Source organism: Mus caroli, unplaced genomic scaffold, assembly GCF_978045245.1.
Source record: "Mus caroli unplaced genomic scaffold, Mus_caroli_1 scaffold_4, whole genome shotgun sequence".
Lineage (NCBI taxonomy): Eukaryota > Metazoa > Chordata > Mammalia > Rodentia > Muridae > Mus > Mus caroli.
In genome coordinates this window covers 88594217-88619602 of record NW_028227259.1, presented here as the reverse complement: position 1 = coordinate 88619602, position 25386 = coordinate 88594217, and the positions used below count along the sequence as shown (strand labels likewise).

Here is a 25386-nt window from a genome sequence, read left to right as displayed (position 1 = left end):
CCACTTTCTCCTCTATAAGTTTCAGTGTCTCTGGTTTTATGTGAAGTTCCTTGATCCACTTAGATTCGACCTTAGTATAAGGAGATAGGAATGGATCGATTCGCATACTTCTACATGATAACAACCAGTTGTGCCAGCACCATTTGTTGAAAATGCTGTCTTTCGTCCACTGGATGGTTTTAGCTCCCTTGTCGAAGATCAAGTGACCATAGGTGTGTGGGTTCATTTCTGGGTCTTCAATTCTATTCCATTGGTCTACTTGTCTGTCACTATACCAGTACCATGCAGTTTTTATCACAATTGCTCTGTAGTAAAGCTTTAGGTCAAGCATGGTGATTCCACCAGAGGTTCTTTTATCCTTGAGAAGAGTTTTTGCTATCCTAGGTTTTTTGTTATTCCAGATGAATTTGCAGATTGCACTTTCTAATTCATTGAAGAATTGAGTTGGAATTTTGATGGGGATTGCATTGAATCTGTAGATTGCTTTTGGCAAGATAGCCATTTTTACAATGTTGATCCTGCCAATCCATGAGCATGGGAGATCTTTCCATCTTCTGAGATCTTCCATAATTTCTTTCTTCAGAGACTTGAAGTTTTTATTATACAGATCTTTCACTTCCTTAGTTAGAGTCACGCCAAGATATTTTATATTATTTGTGACTATTGAGAAGGGTGTTGTTTCCCTACTTTCTTTCTCAGCCTGTTTATTCTTTGTGTAGAGAAAGGCCATTGATTTGTTTGAGTTAATTTTATATCCAGCTAGTTCACTGAAGCTGTTTATCAGGTTTAGGAGTTCTCTGGTGGAATTTTTAGGGTCACTTATATATACTATTATATCATCTGCAAAAAGTGATATTTTGACTTCGTCTTTTCCAATTTGTATCCCTTTGATCTCCTTTTGTTGTCGAATTGCTCTGGCTAGGACTTCAAGTATAATGTTGAATAGGTAGGGAGAAAGTGGACAGCCTTGTCTAGTCCCTGATTTTAGAGGGATTGCTTCAAGCTTCTCACCATTTACTTTGATGTTGGCTACTGGTTTGCTGTAGATTGCTTTTATCATGTTTAGGTATGGGCCTTGAATTCCTGATCTTTCCAAGACTTTTATTATGAATGGGTGTTGGATCTTGTCAAATGCTTTTTCCGAATCTAACGAGATCATCATGTAGTTTTTGTCTTTGAGTTTGTTTATATACTGGATTACTTTGATGGATTTCCGTATATTGAACCATCCCTGCATCCCTGGGATGAAACCTACTTGGTGATGATGGATGATTGTTTTGATGTGTTCTTGGATTCGGTTAGCAAGAACTTTATTGAGGATTTTTGCATCAATATTCATAAGGGATATTGGTCTGAAGTTTTCTATCTTTGTTGGGTCTTTTTGTGGTTTAGGTATCAGAGTAATTGTGGCTTCATAGAATGAGTTGGGTAGAGTACCTCCTGTTTCTATTTTGTGGAATAGTTTGTGAAGAACTGGGATTAGATCTTCTTTGAAGGTCTGATAGAACTCTGCACTAAACCCATCTGGTCCTGGGATTTTTTTGGTTGGGAAACTATTAATGACTCTCTTCTATTTCTTTGGGGGATATAGGGCTGTTTAGATCATTAACCTGATCTTGATTCAACTTTGGTACTTGGTATCTGTCTAGGAACTTCTCCATTTCATCCAGGTTCTCCAGTTTTGTTGAGTATAGCCTTTGGTAGAAGGATCTGATGGTGTTTTGGATGTCTTCAGGATCTGTTGTTATGTCTCCTTTTTCATTTCTGATTTTGTTAATTAGAATGCTTTCCCTGTGCCCTCTAGTGAGTCTGGCTAAGGGTTTATCTATCTTGTTGATTTTCTCAAAAAACCAGCTCCTTGATTGGTTGATTCTTTGAATAGTTCTTCTTGTTTCCACTTGGTTGATTTCACCCCTGAGTTTGATTATTTCCTGCCGTCTACTCCTCTTGGGTGAATTTGCTTCCTTTTGTTCTAGTGCTTTTAGGTGTGTTGTCAAGCTGCTAATGTGTGCTCTCTCTAGTTTCTTTTTGGAGGCACTCAGAGCTATGAGTTTTCCTCTTAGAAATGCTTTCATTGCGTCCTATACGTTTGGGTATGTTGTGGCTTCATTTTCATTGAACTCTAAAAAGTCCTTAATTTCTTTCTTTATTCCTTCCTTGACCAAGGTATCATTGAGAAGAGTGTTGTTCAGTTTCCACGTGAATGTTGGCTTTCTATTATTTATTTTGTTATTGAAGATCAGCCTTAGTCCATGGTGATCTGATAGGATGCATGGGACAATTTCAATATTTTTGTATCTGTTGAGGCCTGTTTTGTGACATATTACGTGGTCAATTTTGGAGAAGGTACCATGAGGTGCTGAAAAGAAGGTATATCCTTTTGTTTTAGGGTAAAATGTTCTGTAGATATCTGCCAGATCCATTTGATTCATAACTTCTGTTAGTTTCACTGTGTCCCTGTTTAGTTTCTGTTTCCATGATCTGTCCATTGGTGAAAGTGGTGTGTTGAAGTCTCCCACTATTATTGTATGAGGTGCAATGTGTGCTTTGAGATTTACTAAAGTTACTTTAATGAATGTGGCTGCCTTTGTATTTGGAGCATAGATATTCAGGATTGATAGTTCCTCTTGGAGGATTTTACCTTTGATGAGTATGAAGTGCCCCTCCCTGTCTTTTTTGATGAGTTTGGGTTGGAAGTCAATCTTATCAGATATTAGAATGGCTACTCCAGCTTGTTTCTTCATATCGTTTGCTTGGAAAATTTTTTTCCAGCCTTTCATTCTGAGGTAGTGTCTATCTTTTTCTCTGAGATGAGTTTCCTGTAAACAGCAAAATGTTGGGTCTTGTTTGTGTAGACAGTTTGTTAGTCTATGTCTTTTTATCGGGGAGTTGAGTCCATTGATATTAAGGAAAAGTAATTGTTGTTTCCTGTTATATTTGTTGTTAAAGTTGGCATTCTGTTCTTGTGGCTGTCTTCTTTTAGGTTTGTTGAGGGATTACCTTCTTGTTGTTTCTAGGGCGTGGTTCCCGTCCTTGTATTGGTTTTTTTCTGTTATTATCCTTTGAAGGGCTGGATTCGTGGAGAGATAATGTGTGAATTTGGTTTTGTCGTGGAATACTTTGGTTTCTCCATCTATGTTAATTGAGAGTTTGGCTGGGCTGGAATTTGTGTTCTTTTATTTTCTGTATAACATCTGTCCAGGATCTTCTGGCTTTCATAGTCTCTGGTGACAAATCTGGTGTAATTCTCATAGTCTTGCCTTCATAAGTTACTTGGCCTTTTTCTCTTACTGCTTTTAGTATTCTATCTTTATTTAGTGCATTTGTTGTTCTGATTATTATGTGTTGGGAGTTATTTCTTTTCTGGTCCAGTCTATTTGGAGTTCTGTAGGCTTCTTGTATGTTCATGGGCATCTCTTTCTTTAGATTTAGGAAGTTTTCTTCTATAATTTTGTTGAAGATGTTTGCTGGTCCTTTGAGTTGAAAATCTTCATTCTCATCCACTCCTATTATCTGTAGGTTTGGTCTTCTCATTGAGTCCTGCATTTCCTGGAAGTTTTGAATTAGGATCTTTTTGCATTTTCCATTTTCCTTGATTGTTGTACCGATGTGTTCTATGGAATCTTCTGCACCTGAGATTCTCTCTTCCATCTCTTGTATTCTGTTGCTGATGCTTGCATCTATGGTTCCAGATTTCTTTCCTAGGGTTTCTATCTCCAGTGTTGCCTCATTTTGGGTTTTCTTTATTGTGTCTACTTCCCTTTTTAGGTCTAGTATGGTTTTGTTCATTTCCATCATGTGTTTGGATGTGTTTTCTTGTTTTTCTTTAAGGACTTCTACCTGTTTGATTGTGTTATCCTGTTTTTCTTTAAGGACTTGTAACTCTTTAGCAATGTTCTCCTGTAATTCTTTGAGTTATTAAAGTCCTTCTTGATGTCCTCTACCGTCATCATGAGATATGCTTTTAAATCCAGGTCTAGCTTTTCAGGTGTGTTGGGGTGCCCTGGAATGGGCGAAGTTGGAGTGCTGGGTTCTGATGATGGTGAGTGGTCTTGGTTTCTGTTAGTAAGATTCTTAAGTTTACCTCTCGCCATATGGTAATCTCTGGAGTTGTTATAGTTGTCTCTGTTTAGAGATTGTTCTTCTGGTGATTCTGATTACTGTCTATCAGCAGACCTGGGAGACAGGCTCTCTTCTCTGAGTTTCTGTGGTTAGAGCACTCTTTGATGACAAGCTCTCCTCTTAAAGGGAAGGTGTACAGATATCTGGTGTTTGAACCTCCTCCTGGCGAAGAAGAAGGCCCAAAACAGGACCTTTCCCAGATGCTGTGTTGCTTTGGCAGGTCACAGTAGCTGTCAGCTTCTGTGGTGCACACTCTCACCTGTGCAGACTAAGTTCCTAAGTTCGGTGGAGTCCTGGATCCAAGATGGCGCTCCCTGCTCCTGAGGTAGAGGGCTCCCTTGCAGGGCAGAGCACTGTCCTCCGGCTGGGAGGGTGCCAGATGTCTGCGGCCCCAAAAGGCTGCTGCCTCAGCGGCTCTGAGGCTCCCGCCTGCCCCTGAAGCTGTCTGAGTCTGTGGTACACACTCTCACCTGTGCAGACTAAGTTCCTAAGTTCGGAGGAGTCCCGAATCCAAGATGGAGTTCCCCAAGACTTTTATCATGAATGGGTGTTAGATTTTGTCAAATGCTTTCTCCGAGTCTAAGGAGATGATCATGTGGTTTTTGTCTTTTAGTTTGTTTATATAATGGATTACGTTGATGGGTTTCCGTATATTAAACCATCCCTGCATCCCTGGGATGAAACCTACTTGGTCAGGATCAATGATTGTTTTAATGTGTTCTTGGATTCCGTTAGCGAGAATTTTATTGAATATTTTTGCATCGATATTCATAATGGAAATTGGTCTGAAGTTCTCTATCTTTGTTGGATCTTTTTGTGGTTTAGGTATCAGAGTAATTGTGTCTTCATAGAACTCTGCACTAAACCCATCTGGTCCTGAGGTTTTTTTTTTTTTTTTGGTTAGGAGACTATTAATGACTGCTTCTATTTCTTTAGGGGATATGGGGCTTTTTATATCGTTAACTTGATCATGATTTAACTTTGGTACCTGGTATCTGTCTAGAAATTTGTCCATTTCATCTAGATTTTCCAGATTTGTTGAATATAGCCTTTTGTAGAAGGGTCTGATGGTGTTTTGGATTTCTTTAGGATCTGTTGTTATGTCTCCCTTTTCATTTGATTTTCTTAATTAGGATGCTGTCCTTGTGCCCTCTGGTGAGTCTTGCTAAGGGTTTATCTATCTTGTTGATTTTCTCAAAGAACCAGCTCCTCGTTTGGTTGATTCTTTGAATAATTCTTATTTATTTATTTACTTATTATAAGTACACTGTAGCTGTCTTTAGACACACCTGTAGAGGGTGTCAGATCTCATTAGGGATGGTTGTAAACCACCATGTGGTTGCTGGGATTTGAACTCAGGATCTTCGGAAGAGCAGTCAGTGCTCTTGCCCACTGAGCCATCTCTCCAGCCCCTGAATAGTTCTTCTTGTTTCCACTTGGTTGATTTCGCCCCTGTGTTTGATTATTTCCTGCTGTCTACTCTTCTTGGGTGAATTTGCTTCCTTTTTTTCTAGAGCTTTTAGATGTGTTGTCAAGCTGCTAGTGTGTGCTCTCTGTAGTTTCTTTTTGGAGGCACTCAGAGTTAGGAGTTTCCCTCTTAGAAATGCTTTCATTGTGTCCCATAAGTTTGGGTATGTTGTGGCTTCATTTTCATGAAACTCTAAAAAGTCTTTAATATCTTTCTTTATTCCTTCCTTGACCAAGGTATCATTGAGAATAGTGTTGCTCAGTTTCTATGTGATTGTTGGCTTTCTATTATTTATGTTGTTATTGAAGATCAGCCTTAGTCCATGGTGGTTTGATCGGATGCATGGGACAATTTCAACATTTTTGTAACTGTTGAGGCCTGTTTTGTGACCAATTATATGGTCAATTTTGGAGAAGATACTATGAGGTGCTGAGAAGAGGTATATCCTTTTGTTTTAGGATAAAATGTTCTGTAGGTATCTGTTAAGTCCATTTGTTTCATATCTTCTGTTAGTTTCAATGTGTCCCTCTTTAGTTTCTGTTTCCACGATCTGTCCATTGATGAAAGTGGTGTGTTGAAGTCTCCCACTATTATTGTGTGAGGTGCAATGTGTGCTTTGAGCTTTACTAAAGTTTCTTTAATGAATGTGGCTGCCCTTGCATTTGGAGCGTAGATATTCAGAATTGAGAGTTCTTCTTGGAGAATTTTACCTTTGATGAATATGACGTGTCCCTCCTTGTCTTTTTTAATAACTTTGGGTTGCAAGTCGATTTTATTCGATATAAGAATGGCTACTCTAGCTTGTTTCTTCAGACCATTTGCTTGGAATATTGTTTTCCAGCCTTTTACTCTGAGGTAGTGTCTGTCTGTTCCCCTGAGATGGGTTTCCTGTAAGCAGCAGAATGTTGGGTCCTGTTTGTGTAGCCAGTCTATTAGTCTATGTCTTTTCATTGGGGAATTGAGTCCATTGATGTTAAGAGAAATTAAAGAAAAGTAATTGTTGCTTCCTATTATTTTTGTTAACTCTGTTAAGAGTTGGCATTCTGTTTTTGTGGCTGTCTTCTTTTTTAGTTTGTTGAAGGAGTACTTTCTTGCTTTTTCTAGGGCGTGGTTTCTGTCCTTGTATTGTTTTTTTTTTTTTTTTTTCTGTTATTATCCTTTGAAGGGCTGGATTCGTGGAAAGATAATATGTGAATTTGTTTTTGTCGTGAAATACTTTGTTTTCTCCATCTATGGTAATTGAGAGTTTGGCTGGGTATAGTAGCCTGGGCTGGAATTTGTGTTCTCTTAATGTCTGTATAACATCTGTCCAGGATCTTCTGGCTTTCATAGTATCTGGTGAAAAGTCTGGTGTAATTCTGATAGGCCTGCCTTTATATGTTACTTGACCTTTTTCCCTTACTGCTTTTAATATTCTATTTTTATTTAGTGCGTTTGTTGTTCTGATTATTATGTGTCGGGAGGAATTTCTTTTCTGGTCCAGTCTATTTGGAGTTCTATAGGCTTCTTGTATGTTCATGGACATGTCTTTCTTTAGGTTTGGGAAGTTTTCTTCTATAATTTTGTTGAAGATGTTTGCTGGTCCTTTGAGTTGAAAATCTTCATTCTCATCCACTCCTATTATCTGTAGGTTTGGTCTTCTCATTGTGTCCTGCATTTCCTGGAAGTTTTGAGTTAGGATCTTTTTGCATTTTCCATTTTCCTTGATTGTTGTGCCGATGTTCTCTATGGAATCTTCTGCACCTGAGATTCTCTCTTCCATCTCTTGTATTCTGTTGCTGATGCTCGCATCTATGGTTCCAGATTTCTTTCCTAGGGTTTCTATCCCCAGTGTTGCCTCATTTTGGGTTTTCTTTATTGTGTCTACTTCCCTTTTTAGGTCTTGGATGGTTTTATTCAATTCATTCACCTGTTTGATCGTGTTTTCCTGCAATTCTTTAAGGAATTTTTGTGTTTCCTCTTTAAGGTCTTCTACCTGTTTAGCAGTGTTCTCCTGTATTTCTTTAAGTGAGTTATTAAAGTCCTTCTTCATGTCCTCTACCATTATTATGAGATATGCTTTTAAATCCGGGACTATCTTTTCGGGTGTGTTTGGGTGCCCAGGACTTGGTTGGGTGGGAGTGCTGTGTTCTGATGGTGGTGAGTGGTCTTGGTTTCTGTTAGTAAGATTCTTACGTTTGCCTTTCTCCATCTGGTAATTTCTGGAATTCGTTGTTATAGTTGTCTCTGGTTAGAGCTTGTACCTCAGGTTATTATTTTAGCCTCTATCAGCAGACCTGGGAGACTAGCTCTCTCCTAAGTTTCAGTCGTCAGAGCACTCTCTGCAGGCAAGCTCTCCTCTTGCAGGGAAGGTGCCCAGATATCTGGTGTTCTAACCTGCCTCCTGGCAGAAGTTGTGTTCCACTCACCAGAGGTCCTAAGATCCCATGGAGAGTCCTCTGAGGACCTTAGGGGTGTCTGCAGACTCTGGGCCCAAGGTGCCCCGTTGCTGGTGCTGGTGCCGACTGTAAGGGACTTGTGACCCTGCTCAGGCCGGGTTTTCTGCTTCCCTAATTAATGCTGTCTCAGGTCCCTCTCAATTGGATTGGAGCATCAGTTGTGTTTCACTCACCAGAGGTTCGAAGATCCCATGGAGAGTCATGTGGGGACCTTGGGGATGTCCACAGACTCCGTGCCCAAGGTGCGTCGGTGCTGGCGCAGACCGGAAGGGCTAATTTGTTTTCTTAATGTTCAGTTTTTTCTGAATGTATTCTACATATGAACCCTTTATCAGATGTATAATTGGTAAATTTTTTTTCACCCTATTAATTGCAGCTATGCTCAAATTATTGTGTCTTCCATATAGAAGCTTTTCGGTTTCATGAGAACTTATTTATTAATTTTTGGACTTTGGCTTAGCTGTTGTACTATTTTTGTGTTCAAACATCATGACTGAAGCAACTTATAAAAGGAAGCATTTATTTGGGGGCTTGCTTGCTTACAGTTTAAAGGAATAGTCCATTTCCATTATGGTGGGGAATATGAGAGCAAGCAGGCCAAGAATGGTGTTGGAGCAGTTGCCGAGAGCTTACATCCTGATTCAGAGTGTGTAGTCAGAGGGAGAACAAGACTGGGCCTGGGCTTTTGAACAAGGGCTTCTGCAATCTCAAAGCTCAGTCTCCAGTGACACACTTCCTCCAACCGGGCTATATCTCCTAACCCTTGCTAAACAACTGGGAACAAAACATTCAAAATATATGAGCCTTTGAGTCATTCTTATTTAAACGACCACAATCTTAATCCTTGTGCTTTGATGTCTTGTTCAGAAAGGCTTCTCTTGTGCCAATGAGTTCAAGCCTATTCCTCACTCTCTGCCACATTCAGAGTATCTGGTCTTATATTGAGGTCTTTGATACATTCGAAGTGGAGCTTTATTGCAGGGCAACATCTATTTTCATTGTACATGTAGCTGTCCACTTTGACCAGCACCATTTGTTGAAGATGCTGTCTTTTTTCCATTGTGTTAATTTTGGCTTGTCAAAATCATGTGGTGAGTGGAATTAAGACCGGGTTTTCCATTTGCTTATATTGATCAGTGTGTCTGTTTTTATACCAGTACCGTGCTGTTTATATCACTGTACTCGCTCTAGAAGTTCTTTTATTATTCAGGATCCTTTTAGCTATCCTTTGTGTGTTTGTATTTCCATATGAAGTTGGAGACTGTTTAATTCTGTCAAGAAATATGTTGGAATTTTGAGGGAGTTTGCATTGAATCTGTAGATTGCTTTTGGAAAGATGGATCTTTTCACAATATTAATCCTACAGTTTGAGAGATCTTTTCATCTTCTGGTGTCTTCAGTTTTTTTCTTCAGTGTCATAAAATTTGTATTAAAACTTTCACTTGCCTTGTTAATTCTCTCTCTCTCTCTTTCTCTTGATTTTTTTTTTTAAACTGTGGAAGGTACTGTTTCCCTAATTTCTTTTTTTTTAATTGTTGTTGAGGTTTTTTTGTTTGTTTGCTTGTTTTCTTTTTCAATTAATTTATTCACTTTACATCATGATCGCACACTCCTCACACAGCCCCTCCACTCATCCCCCGCTTCCCTTACCTCTGAGAAGGGGGATGCCTCCCTCTCCCGGATACCAACCCACCCTGGCACCTCTCATTACTGCAGGTCAAGGTATATCCTCTCCCCTTGAGGGCAAGGCAGCCCAGTTAGGGGAACAGGATCCAGGATCTACAGGCAGGAAACAGAGTCAGGGACAGCCCCCCCCCCCCTTCCCACCTGCTCCAGTTGTTGGAGCACCTGCATGAAGTTTGCAAGTATTTTATTGAGATTTTTGCATCTTATGTTTATAAAGGATGTTTGGTCTGTAACTCCTCCTTGTTTGGATCTTTGTATAATTTTGCTATCAGGATAATATTGGCTTTGTAGAACCAACTAGGAAAAAATCCTTTAGTTTCTATTCTGTGGAATAATTTGAACAATATTGGTGTTAGTTCTTTCAATTTGTGGTAGAATTCTGCATCCTTCTATCCTTGGGCTGTTTTTCTTTCCTTTTTGGGGGTGGTGGAGAGTCTTAGTTATTGCTTCTATTTTACTTGTTATATATCTATTTACATTGTTTAATCTCAGTTTTACTTTGGTAGGTTGTATATATCAAAAACTTAATTTCTTTTAGGTTTTTGGGTTTTATTTTTTTCTTTTCCTGGTCCCATATCTTGATAGGTATTCTTTTTTAGATTGGGAAATGTTTTTCTATGATTTTGTTAAAAATATTTCCTATTTGACCTTAGTTTCATCTGTTTCCTTTACACTTATATGTAGGTTTGGTCTTTTTGTAGTGTCCCATGTTTCTTGGGTGTTCATATCTGGGTTTCTTAAAATTTAACACATTCTTTAACTGAGCTACTTGTTCTGCTTCCTTCATTACTTGAGAGTCTCTCTCCGGTGTCTTTCATTGATGAGGCTTGCTTTTGAGGAGTTTGGTTGACATCCTGAACTTTCAAATTACGGTTTTACTTTTGTCTGTGTTTATATATATATTTTTTTGGGGGGGGGGATGATATTTTCTTTTTTTAAATTTCAAATGGTATCCCCTCCCCCTGCTTCTATGAGGGTATTCCTCCACCCATCCACCCACTCACTCTTGCCTCCCTGCCCTCAATTCCTCTACACTGGGGCATCTGTAGAGCCTTAATAGGACCAAGGACCTCTCCCATTGATGCCTGACAAGGCCATCCTTTGCTACATCCTTTGCTATATATGCAGCTGGAGCCTTGGTTGGTGGCTTAGTCCTTGGGAGCTATGGGGTTACTGGTTGGTTGATATTGTTATTCCTATGGGGCTGCAAACCCCTTCAGCTCCTTCAGTCCTTTCTCTAACTTCTTCAATTGGGACCCTGCACTCAGTCCAATGGTTGGCTATGAGCATTTGCCTCTGTATTTGTCAGGCTCTGGCAGGGCCTCTCAGGAGACAGCTATATCAAGCTCCTTTCAGCAAGCATTTCCTGGCATCTACAATAGTGTTGGGTTTTGGTGACTGTATATGGGATGAATCACCAGGTGGGACAGTCTCTGGATGGATGGCCTTTCCTTCAGTCTCTGATCTACACTTTGTCTCCATATTTGCTGCCATGAGTATTTTGTTCCCCTTTCTAAGAAGGACAGAAGCACCTACACTTTGGTCTTCCTTCTTGAATTCATGTGGTCTGTGGATTGTATCTGGGGTATTTGTAGCTTTTGGGCTAATACCTACTTATCAGTGAGTGCATATCATATGTGTTCTTTTGTGATTGGGTTACCTCACTCAGGGTGATATTTTCTGGTTCTATCCATTTGCCTAAGAATTTCATGAATTCATCGTATATAATAGCTGAGTAGTATACCTTTCTGTACTTTTGTCTGTGTTTTATTTACTGGTTCTATTTTGTTAAATTCACGTATCTTGACTTGTTCTCATGACTTTATTCATTTCTTCGTGTTTTCGTGATCTTCATCAACACGGTTATTCATAATCCTCTCTAAGGTCTTTGAGCATATTTGTTTACTGCTATTTTGCAGTCCTTTGCTGTGCTTCAGCTAAAATGTTTTTCCTGGGGTCTATTACCACAGGGTTGCAGTCTTCTCGAAAAGGCGTCTTGGTTATTCATGTTTGTTTTTGTGGCTTCTGAAGTTACGACGTTTGAAGTGTTTCTTGCATAGCTATCTGTTTTGTCTTTGTTACGTGGTGGATATTCTTGTCTTGCTTGCTATTGCCCACTCTGGGTCCTCGGCAAGTGTGATTTCTTTGGGATTCCTGATTCCCAGCTGAGTGTGGTAACTTGTGTCCCTGTAGATGTTCTGTGGGTGCCTAAGACGTCAAAGGACTGGAGACAGGCTAGAAGGAAAGGCTGAGAGGTGTGATGAGGAGAAACTATCTGCACCAGAAGATAGGGGCCCAAGGGTTAGGAATGGGCTGGGAGGCCTTGCTCAGGTGGGCAGGCTGCAGCAGGACTAATGGTTGGTCTAGAGAGTCCAGAGAACAGGAAGGAAGATAAAAACTTCATGTGCCTGGGATGGAGCCAAATGTTCTGACTGGGAGTACCTGGTAGAGGTGGTTCTGTAGGTTAACAGTAGTCATAAACTAACGAAATCTCAAATTATAACAATGATTCTGGTTAATATATGGAGTGTAGCCTTGTTCAGATAAGACAAGACCATTAATATTCTCACACATGGGTATTATCAAATTTTTATTTTTTGGTCAATGTAGAGGTCATTTTTCACTGACTTTTGTTTATTTGTACAGACATCTAGAAATGATTTTTGCCTCTTAATTGAAACATTATGTTCTAAAAGTTGACATGCATCTTTCTACTATGTTTATTGAATATTTTGACTTTGTTTATTGAATGTTTAACTTTTGACAGTACTGCCCTCCAACTCACCAAATGTTCGTCGATCTAATAGAATACGTTTGAAACCTTTGGAGTATTGGCGAGGGGAACGGGTAGATTATCAAGAAAGCTCGTCGGGTAAGACCTGTTTCAGAGTATAATGTCTCCTAAATGAAGGAATTTTATTACTCCAACTTACCATATGACAGGCTTTATTCTACACATTTATATACATTACCTCATCACCCCCCCCCCCCCCACCACACACACACACACATACACACATAAACACATCTAAGAATAGGTTTCAAATTCAGGTTTGTCTCATTATTATAGAAATGCTGATTTTGTTTCTCTTTTGTGACTGGCTGTTTGATTTTGTAGACATTGCCCTTTAGATATCTGAAGTTTCTAATTGTGCAAAGAGAATCCTTTTTAAGGTGATTTTATTTTAATTATACATGTGTGGGTAGGTGTGAGGATGTGCACGGAGGCAGTCATTGGAGTCCCCTGGAGCTGGAGTGACCAGGAGGTTGTGAGGCACCCCGCATGGGTGCTGACAGCTCAAGGCTGGCTCTTTATAAGAGCAGTACACAGTCTTTCCTAGTGAATCAGCCTTCCAGCTCAAAATGAAACATAGTAGGACATGAGAAAATTGATATCTGATGGAGATGATACCTTCTCATTCTTAGCAACTTTATAACGAGTTAACAAGGAGCTAAATGTTGAAGTTACTTCCCTATTTAGATGGATGTAGTCATGTTAAAGGATTCTTCAATGTGGCTTGCTGCTTTCCATTCATTACTAGTTTCTGCAGCTTCCTTCTGTTTGTTTATTTGTTTGTTTGTTTTTAACTCTCCACTGAAAACTATTTCAGGTGAGTAACAAGTCCTTGAGTCTTATTTTATCTGTGCTTCTGAACTTAGAGTGTAAAAAGACTCAGGTGAAATTGGTTAGGATTTTTGTCATTTTAATAGCTGTAGCATGTAGTGATATTTCCCTAGGTACTTTGAAATGAAATATAATATATTTAATGTTTTTCTTTAAGCTTTTAATGTCCCCAGAAATGTTATTTTTGTCTTTTTTTCTTAAATTTTAGGACAACTTGTGCTTGAAATAATATCCCCAGCTTCAGTACCCACGAAAATAAAGGCACAAAGAAACCTCGGCAAAGTCAACAAAAAAGTTACCAAGAAGCAGACCCATCTTAATAGCCATAAAAGTAGGAAACTGTTCCTCTCATAACTTAGATTTCATACCTTTTAAAACTTCAGACATAATATTCTCATTCGTAAAACTCACTTTTTAATGCCATACTCCCATTTTTTTTTTTGTTTTGACTTTTTTTTAATTAGATATTTTCTTTATTTATATTTCAAATGCTATCCCGAAAGTTCCCCAAACCCTCCCCCCCACCCTGCTTCCCTACCCACCCATTCCCACTTCTTGGCCCTGGTCTTTACCTGTACTGGGGCATATAAAGTTTGCGAGACCAAGGGGCCTCTCTTTCCACTGATGGCCGACTAGGCCATCTTCTGCTACATATGCAGCTAGAGACACGAGCTCTGGGGGTACTGGTTAGTTCATATTGTTGTTCCACCTATAGGGTTGTAGACCCCTTTAGCTCCTTGGGTACTTTCTCTAGCTCCTCCATTGGGGGCCCTGTGTTCCATACAATAGATGACTGTTCATACTCCCATTTGGAACGTAAGACAATTCTCTTCTTATAAAAATAACTGTAGTATAAATATTTCCTCACTTAGTCATATGAACCTTACTTTTCCATATTCAAAGTATGGCTGCTGTAGACATTTAATGAACTTTTTTTAAAAATGAACTTTTTAAGAACTATTTTATAATTGCAGCTCTGAGGGAATATGAAAATCACTTGTTAGTCTTTGAACTCAAGAGTTGACATGTCTCACAGAGGTTTTGGCTTTACATTAAATCGTATGTCTTAGCATTTGAATTTTTGTTTATTAGAGTGCTAACTTATGAACAGAAAGTAGTTGTTAAGTCCTTGTCAGTTTTCTTTACAACTTATATGTCTCCAATTATATTTTGTACTGATTGCTTTTTTTAATGGGGACTAATTTTAAGTAAGTATGTTCGTTTCAGTGGTATTTGTTTTACAGAGACTAAGATGGAGTTGCCTCTGGATATACGTCTGGGAGATCCCTTTCAGGCAACATTGGCAAAGGACCCAGAAACCGCAGAGGTTGTCCCCATGGGTAAGCTCAGGAACGATTCTGAACATAAACTATTGCAGGATTGATTTGTGTCTATGTGCTCACTCTTCTTCCTCCCTCCTCTTCCTTTTCCCCTTTGCCTCGTCCTTCCCTCTCTTCCTCCCCTTCTCTCAACATTAAAATGTATTCCAATATTCCAATAACCAGCCTCCATGAGAACAATTATGGATGAGCATTGATGTCAAATACAGCATCGTGTGTTTGTAATCTGAATTCTGGAGGTCAAGTGGTGCTACTGCCTATCAAGTGTGTTATCTCCTTTAGCAAGCCCAGTGAGTCTATAATTGAGAAGATACATGAAGAGATTTTTATGAGAAATTATGGAAATTTAACTGATCTGCCCCAGTATATGCTCCGTGCAGAACTAGGGCACACACTATCTTCTGAACCTCTGGACATCAATAATGGCATCTGGGATGTGAAACCTTTGTGAACATGAATATTAGTAGCATCAGTCACCCAATCAAATATTCGCTTTAATGTTAAGAGCCTAGAAGCCTCATGCTGTATTACATAGTCGGTAAGCACTTAGTTTCTGAGAGGCTATATATAATTCTAAGGAATATAGTAGTCTAGGGGTTTAGGGTGTTCTTGAGTGTTTGCTGATAAAGCAGTATTTACATAGAGGAAGCATTTCTCTTACTAACTGAAAGGAATGTGACTGTGGAGAGACACCATACCCTAGATAGCTGTTATAAATGAGCATTCAGTTGGGGGCTTGCTAACAGTTTTATAGGCTAGGCCATTATCATGGTGGCAAGCATGGCAGCAAGGCTGGCAGGCATGGTGCTGGAGAAGTTAAGAGCCTACATCCTGATCTGCAGGCAAAGAGAGATACAGGCATTGGCATTGGCATTGGTTTTTGAAGCTTAAGGCCCCCCCAAACACACTTCCTCCAACAAGGCCACACCTCCTAATTTTCAAATACTGTCACTCCCGGGTGACTAAGCATTCAAATATATGAGCTTTATGAGCCTCTGGGGGGATTTTTGTTCAGAGCACAGAAACTATTCCTCCAAGTCAAACAGGTTGGTTAACCTACAGGTCACTGATGGTATTGCCACTTAACTTTTTCTATGAACTATTTTACATTTATCATCTTTAGGTAAACTCTTAACAGTTATTCTCTCTTGATACATTTATTTACAAGGCAGTGAGGGTAAAATACAGAAAGGATGGTTCAGTGTGAAAACATAATTTGAGCTTTTCCAGGCTAGAAAAATTTTGTTTTCAAAATTTTGTTGCTCTGTGTGAACCCCCACTTCGCAAGACAGGGTTTCTCTGTGCGGCCCTTGGTGCCTGGGCTCACTCTGTAGAGTAGGCTGGGCTGGAACTCATCTGTCTGCCTCTGTCTCTCGAGTGCTAGTGTTAAAGGTGTTTGCTTTTAACTTTATCTGTTTTAATAGTTATGCATTTTCTTTATTGCATTGTATAATGTGACCCTTAACATTGTCAAATATCTAGTAATGTAGACCAGAAGCTGATGATAATGTATTAAGAGGCTTGGAAAGTTCCTAAGTACAAAGGAAACCTGAAATGAGACAGTGATTATTTAGCCAAACCTTATATTTTGCTTTTTTGTAGTGTTTACTTAACTAAGTAGAAATGTTTCTGGTTAATCATCAAATGAACAAGACCCCACTCGTCATTGTGATGATACATTTTTATTTTGGATCATGTTAAGCTTTGTAAAGACATGGAGCTCATTATCGTGTCCCCCTAATATTAGTTTCCATGGTAGCATTAGTGCTACAGTGAGATAAATCACAGAGTGTTTAGCTTGTGCCAGTCATTCTTCCCTTCTCATGCAGTCACAGAATCTGTTTAATACACACCTTTTAAAAGAAGGAAATCAAGGCTTAGGGGGAGAGATTCACTAGTCGAGAATCATGCAGCTTATAGTCCAGGCTGAATGTGACCTTCAGCATTCTATTTCCAGAGTCAGAGATCTTCTATCTGCCTGCCTATTAATACAGATAATATGTGTATTATTTTTTATTTTTCCCCTAGATCTTATAAGACCACGAGATACATACCGCTTTTTTGTTGAGCATCATGGTTTGAAAGTTTTTAAAACATTGGATACAATATTTTTTTCTACTGGAAAATTGGTTTTAGGACCCTATGAAGAGAAAGGAAAACAGCATGTTGGCCAAGATATATTGGTGGGTATACGTCTCCACTTACTTCTGTTTCTCTGAAGTACAACTGATGATATGTTAAAATTCTGTTTACTTGGGAGTGAAATCTCATAATTACACTGCACAACGAAATCTTCCACTTAGTAAATCTGTTGGAAGTTAGCCAATACTCATGTTGGGGCTAGTAGCGAGGAACTTGGGCTGCCGCCTCTGGGTAATTAGATCAGATTAATCAATTACTGTTACATATATGTATATAATATACATATTTGCATGGAATAAGAAAGGAAAAGGAAGACATGAGTTTGAAAGAGGGCAAGGAGGGATAATAAAAGGGAGGGTTTGAAGTGAGTGAAGGGAAAGGAGAAATGATGTAATTTAATCTAAAAAAATAGGACAACATTTTAAAAAATGTTTCTTACTGCTTTAAAAATATGCATAGTATTCTTTTCTGTTTATTCTTATTGTGTTTCAGAACTTTGTTTCCATTTGTCTACCTGTGACTTAGTACTCATTGAGAGTAACTCAATATTCCTGGAGTGTTGTGTGCATTCGAGCTTGTGTGTGTTTGGCTTATTTTACATAACATAAGGAGCTCTAGTTTTATTTGATGACACAAGTGATAAGATTTTCTTTCTTATATATTCAGTATATATTCAGTGCAGGGATCATATTGTAGCTGTGGGGTTAATTCCCACCCTCCTCCCTCCTGAGGGATCTCTGTGATATTTTCTATAGGGTAGCACAATTACAGTTGTGCCAATGGGATAGAAATGTTCACCTTTCTCTGTAATCTTACCAGTATTTTTATCTTTAGTTATTTGATAATAATCATTCTTCATGGAATAAGGTGATAGATAGCTTGTAATTTTATTTCCCTATTGATTAGTTTGGCATTCTGATAGTCAAATATTAGCTATTTGTATGTTCTCATTCGAAAAATGTCTATGTAGAGCTATTTCTCATTTTAAATTAAGATTTTCTCAAATGCTGGCAAAATGAGAAGAGGTATTCTTAGAGATTCAAGCTAATTAGATAAGGAAAATGATCTAGAAATATATGCAAGACTGTCTAAATCTGCCTTTTCTGCTTGAGGCATGTGTTTAAATGACATACAAATTTTTAAAATTTTTTTTTAGTTAAAAGTAGACCTTCAGAATCTTTGAGGAGTATTTTTCTATTTAGAGAGCTATCCTTCTATAGGGGTTGAGAATATAAATTACAGAGTCACACTCCCTGATTCTAATCCCAGTCATTACATTGACTTTTGAAAGTTACCTAACTTCTGTTCCTGCATTCGTCAGCTGTGAAAAGCCACTGAAACAGCACCTCTGTCCACATGAGGCATAAGTAAATGAACAAGACACATGTGCTCTTGGAGAGCTAAGCTCTATACTTAATAGTAAAGGATAACTATCAGTAATAAGCTAGGTTCTAACTTACTCTGACATTTGTTTCCTTAGTTTAATAATAGTACTATAGATTTAGTGTTTCCAAAAATGAACATTTATTTCTCAGTTTTGGAGTCTGAAATGTGTTTGTTGAAGGCATACTTTCCTTCAGGAGGAGAGAAATGGGGAGAAATGGAGAGTAGAGGGGAGAGAGGGATGGAGAAGAGGAAGGGGAGAGACAGAAAGGGAGAGGACATTCTGGTGTAACTAAATTTCTTTCATGATGGGCTCCACACTAATATCATCAAATTGACTGATATGAGGCTCCCAATACATAAACAGCAGGGGACTGCTGGGTCTGGGATCAGAGAAGATGCACTTAACCCTCAAAGAGACTGGAGTCTCCAGGGAGTGGAGAGGTCTGGTAGGGTGGGGGTTGGGGGTAGGGACATCCTTGTGAAGACAGGGTGGGGAGGAAGTATGGGATGGGGAACAGAGGGTGGACTGGGAAGGGGATAAAATTTGGAGTGCAAAAAAAAAAAAGATTAAATAAAATAAAAATAAAAATAAAACATTGTTTGACACTGTCAAAAAAAATTGAAAGTATGAAATTTGCTGATAAACACAGTAGTAGGCACACCCTAAGGTTTGCAGGACAGACTTCACATTTATTTTTGTTGTTTCAAAAAAGATTATTAATAGTATGCCTACATATGAATAAATTGTGAAGTTCGCCATCCTCGAATTTGAAGCTAACACAGCTGAAAGCCCTCTCTGTTTTTGGTGAGGAATGGGGAGCATCATTGAGACAGGGTTTCTCTGTGTAGCGCTGGCTGTCCTGGAACTCACTCTAGATCACACTGGCCATGAACTCAGAGGTTCACGTGCCTCTGCCTCCACAGTGCTGGGATTAAAGGTGTGTACCACCACAGGCTGGCCCTAGTTCTTTCTTAACCTTGATGTTTAAATATGTGACTTTTACTTTGTTTTGTCATTCCTCCCTACTCACAACAGGGATTTGGCTTCTTATCTTTGGTTCATCATTCTGTTTGAGAACTGTGTTGCCAGAAAACACATAATCTTTTAAGAAGCATGTATAACATTTTTTTTAAAGAAAAGTTTACTGCTAAAGTGGTTCTGACTTGTCATGACATTGAATGAACAAAATTAGAGCAAAAGTTAGAGTTTTTTATTTTATTTTTCTATTGCCCTAACAAAGTACCACATACTAGTGGTTTAAGTAGTGGCCTCTACCTTATTTTGGCTTGTTACAGGTGGCAGGCTTGGCTGTATTAGATTACAGGTCAGGAATGAAGACCCTGACAACTTCTTTTCTTTTCTAAGGATGAATCTGTTTGTTGATATTGTTGGGAGAATTTAGTTCCCGTGTGGTTATGGAACTGTTGTGCTCAGTTTTTCTCTGAATGTTGGAGCTTTTAGAAATAGCCTATGTTCCTCAGCTTGTGGCCATTTGTCCTTACCACCAGCAACAGTGCAAAAGCCTTTTGGTTAAAATTGCTCTAAAGGGATCTGCAACCCTATTGGTGGAACAACATTATGAATTAACCAGTACCACCCGGAGCTCGGGTCTCTAGCTGCATATGTATCAGAAGATGGCCTAGTCGGCCATCAGTGAAAAGAGAGGCCCATTGGTCTTGCAAACTTTATATGCCTCAGTACAGGGGAACGCCAGGGCCAAGAAGTGGGAGTGGGTGGGTAGGGGAGTGGGGGAGGGGCATGGGGGACTTTTGGGATAGCATTGGAAATGTAAATGAAGAAAATACCTAATTAAAAATAAAATTACAAAAAAAAAAAAAAAGAAAAAAATTACTACTCTCTTTGCCTCGGTTTTCTCTTCCTCGCCCCTACCCCCTCTCTTTTCCTCCCTGCTGTGTGTGTGTGTGTGTTTGTTTTGAGGCTGTGTATGAGGTAGGTTGGGTGGAGTTTCTCTTTAAGGTTTGTGTGATTAGGTTGGGTTTAGTTAAAATTAAGGATTACTCCCTCTTCCAAGTTCCTTTTGCCACATAAGGTGTATTTCCAAGTTCTGCAAATTAAAATGCAAACATCTATGAAGAGTTATTTTGCCGGCTGTATTTCATTGAAGGATTTCTGTATTATAATTGTGGTTCAATTTGAAATGAGATTTTTATTTTTAATTTTATAGGTTTTTTATGTTAACTTTGGTGACCTTTTATGTACATTACATGAAACACCTTATAAGATAACTACTGGGGATTCATTCTATGTTCCTTCAGGTAAGAACTACTAAAGCATCCTTTAGATTCATATTGTTTCAGTGTCAGTGTTAGTGTATAGTTCCGTTCATGTAAAAGCTACAGTGGTCAAAATAGACTACCATGTTACTGATGCCAAAGCAGTTCAGTATAGTTTCCTTTCATTAAGGAAGTATATTAGTTTTTGATGTGTGAAATTCAGACAACTTTATTGCTAAATAATAAAAATGTTGAGTAGAAGTTGTGCTACATTTCAAGCTATATGGGAAGTTATTTCTGCAGTGGTATTTCCTATGACATTTTATAGCCCTTTAATTTTGACCAGCATAGCATGAAAGATTACAAGTCTTTGGTAATAGGTAGTTTAATTTATTTGCTTGTTTATTCTTTCATTGAGTAAATAAGATTAACAGTGTACTGTGGTACCAAGTATAGCTTTTTTTTTTTTTAAAGATTTATTTATTCATTATATGTAAGTACACTGTAGCTGTCTTCAGACACTCCAGAAGAGGGCGCCAGATCTCGTTACGGATGGTTGTGAGCCACCATGTGGTTGCTGGGATTTGAACTCTGGACCTTCGGAAGAGCAGTCGGGTGCTCTTACCCACTGAGCCATCTCACCAGCCCCAAGTATAGCTTTTTAAATTTAACATAAATAAATGGAAAAGAGAGAGAAGGTTCCACATTTATAGAGTACACATTGGATGAATATTTTAGCTGTTTGTACCTCTGTCTTGTTGTGGTGCTGGGAATTGAACTGAGATCCTTTTCTTATTGCGGGGCAAGTGCTCAGTGAGTGCATCACCAGCCCCATACTCTATAGGTCTTCATGGATATCGACTTTATATAGAGAAAGGCACAGTGATATTTCATGCAAGTAAACCTGTCATATGTGACACTATCTGACAGTCTGTTAAAATTACTAATCAATTAAAAACAGCATTTGGCTTTAAAAATTATTTTATCCTTACCTGTGTATGGGTGTCTGGTTTATAGGAGCCCACGGCATTTTTAAAGACTATTTAAAGATTGGTTTCAGAATGTTTTTCTCTTCTTGCACACATGTCTAATTTAACTCTGCCTTTGTAATACAGTGATAGGAAATTTATGTTTTTTCAGATTCTCACTGAATCAGTAGCTGGCGATTAACTTTGTGTCTTTGGAGTCATGCAGTTAAATCAGTTACTTTAAGTTAGATAACTGTTTCTGTTTCATATTGTATACTTGTATGTGTTAAGTGGTGAATACTCAAAAAGAAATGATTCTTGTGGGGGCAAATATATCTTTTTGCTACTTGAAATAATTATATTTTCTTGTTACTTCACTTTTAGGTAATCATTACAACATTAAAAACCTCTTGAATGTGGAAAGTAGTCTTCTTTTTACTCAGATAAAAAGGTGAAATAAATGTGTATGTATATAAAATATGTTTATATGTAAATTTTAATAACTGATTATTTTAAAGTAAAATTTTTGTTTAGTTTTGCATTAGTTAATCATTTCATACTCCTTGTTAAACATTTCATAATCTTGTATGTATCTTTTGATTTTTTCCTTGAGTGTAAATACTGTGTTTAGTGATGACTGTTTTGTTGGTATTGCTTTCATAATATTAAAAATTAAAAAACACAAAGTGGCACCTTGTTTGTGGTGGTGTTCTTATATCAGTCAGGGGTAGAGCACATGGCAGTCCTCTGTTCATCCTAGCTTGATGCCTGGCTTGGTGGCCAAAGCTGTTTCATGCCTAGGGCACATAAAATCCTGACACTACTCTGATATACTATTCAAGCCTAGTGATTACTGTGAAGCAAGCATCTGGGCACTGATATACAAAAGGTGGTTATGGCATTAAGAGACTACATGGGTGCCTCTTGTTGTGCCTGTATTGGGGGCACCAATGTGTGTGCTGAGATGCAGAAGCTGCAAATGGAAGCTCCCCATATCATCGTGGACACTTCTGGCCGGGTGTTTGATAAGCTTAACTGGAGATACCTGTCCCCCAAATATATCAAGATGTTTGTACTGGATGAAGCCGATGAAATACCCAGTAGGCAATATTCCTCTATGACCTTAGCTCCTGCCTGCAGTTTCCTGCCCTGCTTGAGTTTCTGTACTCACAGCTTTTGATGATGAACTGTGAGCAAAATAAACCCTTTCCTTCTCAAGTTGCTTTGGTCGTGATGTTTCATCACAGCAATGTAACCCTAACTAGGACAGGATTGAACTCACTTTCATGCATACTAGTTAAGTAGTGTAGTAATTGCACTACATCCCAACTGACACTAAAAAGAAGTCATCTTTTCCCGTTTAACATCAGTGCTAATACTTTATAATAATGCCTACTGTCGACTTCTGTTGTCTGCAGATCTCGTCTGCTGGACCTGGGATCTGAGGCCCTGAAAGAGTGGGGTGAACTGCAGTCTGATGCTGCAGACAACCTGACTTCAGTTTCAGTGTACTTATATACACAAATGTAACAAAGAGCAATCGTCTAGGGAAGCTTGTTTGATTAAAAAAAAACCATGTAAATAAATGTCAGTAAGCACATAGTAAATATTAACAAGACAGCCCTTTCCCAGGACAGACCAACTTTAATATTGTCATAGACGGTGGCTTATATCTTGGAAAGTATGAAGCAAGGCAGAAACCATCTCCAGATTCAGGGTACATCCCTCAGCAGATCCTCTCACCAGATTGGGTCTATAGCTGCGATCTGATATTCAACAAAAATAAACACATCTTGTAAATTGATTGTGAATGTTTAACACAGGAGGCACAAAGTCACGTCTAAGAACAATCCAGGAAACGGGATGGACCTGAAGTGAAAGGCCCTCTATCACAGTTCTGCAAGGTGGTGCATACCATCTGTCTTTCTCTTGACCATGTCCTCATACCTTACTGTGTTTACAATCATAAATAAAACTAGTGGAAATATTAGAGCATAGCAAGATATTTTACAAAAGATACAATTCTTAGTTTTTAAACCTTTCCCCTTTTAGTTCAATTTAGAACCAATGACACGACAGCCAAAATGAGTTTTCGATTTTTCAGGAGAGGGTACCGGATGCCTTGGGGTTAGGTATCCTGTGTATGCTGTGCATGCTCACAAGCTGTCTGCTCTGTGATTATTAAACTTAACTGGACCTTTTTTTTTTTAAATATATATATATATATATACATACATATATATACACACACACACACATACACACACACACACACACACATATATATATGAAAACACTGTAGCTGTCTTCAGACACACCAGAAGAAGGCATCAGACCTCATTACAGTTGATTGTGAGTCACCATGTGGTTGCTGGGAATTGAACTCAGGACTTCTGAAAGAGCAGTCAGTGCTCTTAACTGCTGAGCCATCTCTCCAGTCCTTAACTGGACCTTGTAAATGATGCTAAAATAGGAACCTCATGAAGTGCTTAATGAAATATTTAAAGTTTGCCTTGTAAGTATTTTGTTAAGGACTATTTAGAAAACATTCATCCATCCAGTTAGTCATTTTAGAAAACTGAGGGTCAGGGATCATAATGGAGAGATGATTAATTTCACTGGGAGGTGGATGGTCAAGCTGCACAGGTTATGCCCATTGAGGTCATCTAGAGCCCCTCTTCCCACTGAATAGAAGAAAAAAAAAAGGTGAACGTGTTCAACTAAAACTAGAAGTTTAATAGAGAAAGACTGCATACTTGAAGGTATGCATAAATGACAGTTTATATCTCTGCAAATACTTTTTGGGACATGAAGAAAAGTGCATGATCTGGGAAGACAATTTAGACTAGATTAAGAAGAAAAGATTTTTTATGTGGCAAGTACCCATACATATACTCACACATCAGTTATTTTGAGAGAGTGTCTTATGTAACCAAACTCTTAATCGTTTTTCTTCAGCCTCTGGGAATTTTAGGCACATGGCACCATATCTAGTACAAGAACATCTTCAGTGTTTTGAAAACTGCAAAGTCCCCACATGTAAAATTCATATTGCTGCTAAGTATGTTATGTTTGCTGTGCATAAAATGAAAATTTTCTATAAATGTAAATGTTGGGGTACATTGTATGACTATATTCAATTGTTGATCGCTAAACAAGCAGAGAGCTGAGTATTAGCCAGGTCTTGGCATTGATGTCCTTGTGGCCATCACTGGCCTCATGCTTTGTAAACATCCTTCCGTCCTTGTTAATTTGCTTTAATAAAGATCTGATGAACAATAGCTAGACAGGAAGTAGAGGGAAGAGCTTCCAGCCAGAGACAGGGTCTCTGGGCAAAGAATTGAGAAACAGGAGATTTGCCAGCTGGCTGTGGAGGTGGCTGGAAGTGAACAAGAGCAAAGAGAGGTAAAGAACTAGCCCCGTGGTGGGATGGAGGGCTAGAATAATTGGGTCAATTAGATTGAGCTAGCTGGAGTCTGGCCAGCTAGATAAATATTATAAATATTATAGTCCTAAGGTATAATATTAATAAGTCTCCATGGCATTATTTAACTGCTGCTGGGTCCAGAAAGTCCTGCTATATATATGTGTGTGTGTGTGTGTACATATGTGCACATATATGCATATTTGTGTTTATATACATATGTATATATATGTATATATACACACATATATACATGTACATATACATATACATACAGGATATGTGTGTGGTGCCTATCATTGATATTTATTTACAATTATAATTTTTTAAAAGATGTATTTAATTACGTTATGTATATGAGTACACTAGCTGTCTTCAGACACACCAGAAGAGGCCATTGGATTCTGTTACAGATGGTTGTGAGCTTCCATGTTGTTGCTGGGAATTGAACTCAGGACCTCTGGAAGAGCAGCCAGTGCTCTTAACCTCTGAGCCATCTTTCCAGCCCCAATTATAAAATTTTTGGTTGTGGCAATTAAAAAGTATAATGAG

General features: G+C 38.5%; 1 protein-coding gene across 2 annotated transcripts in view; it reads left to right on the top strand.

The window, feature by feature from the left end:
* Window positions 1–22110, top strand: part of Cenpc (centromere protein C) — a 78809-nt gene extending 56699 nt beyond the window's left edge. Inside the window, exons 14-19 of one of the 2 annotated variants that reach the window (XM_085836804.1) lie at window positions 12482–12586; window positions 13548–13670; window positions 14584–14679; window positions 16708–16862; window positions 20394–20484; window positions 21795–22110. In XM_085836804.1, coding sequence (XP_085692930.1) covers window positions 12482–12586; window positions 13548–13670; window positions 14584–14679; window positions 16708–16862; window positions 20394–20484; window positions 21795–21865 — 641 coding nt within the window. In that variant the 3' untranslated portion in view covers window positions 21866–22110. The remainder of the gene's footprint in view (window positions 1–12481; window positions 12587–13547; window positions 13671–14583; window positions 14680–16707; window positions 16863–20393; window positions 20485–21794) is intronic. The other variant, XM_085836805.1, reaches the window with a different exon arrangement.
* The last annotated feature ends 3276 nt before the right edge of the window (window positions 22111–25386 follow it).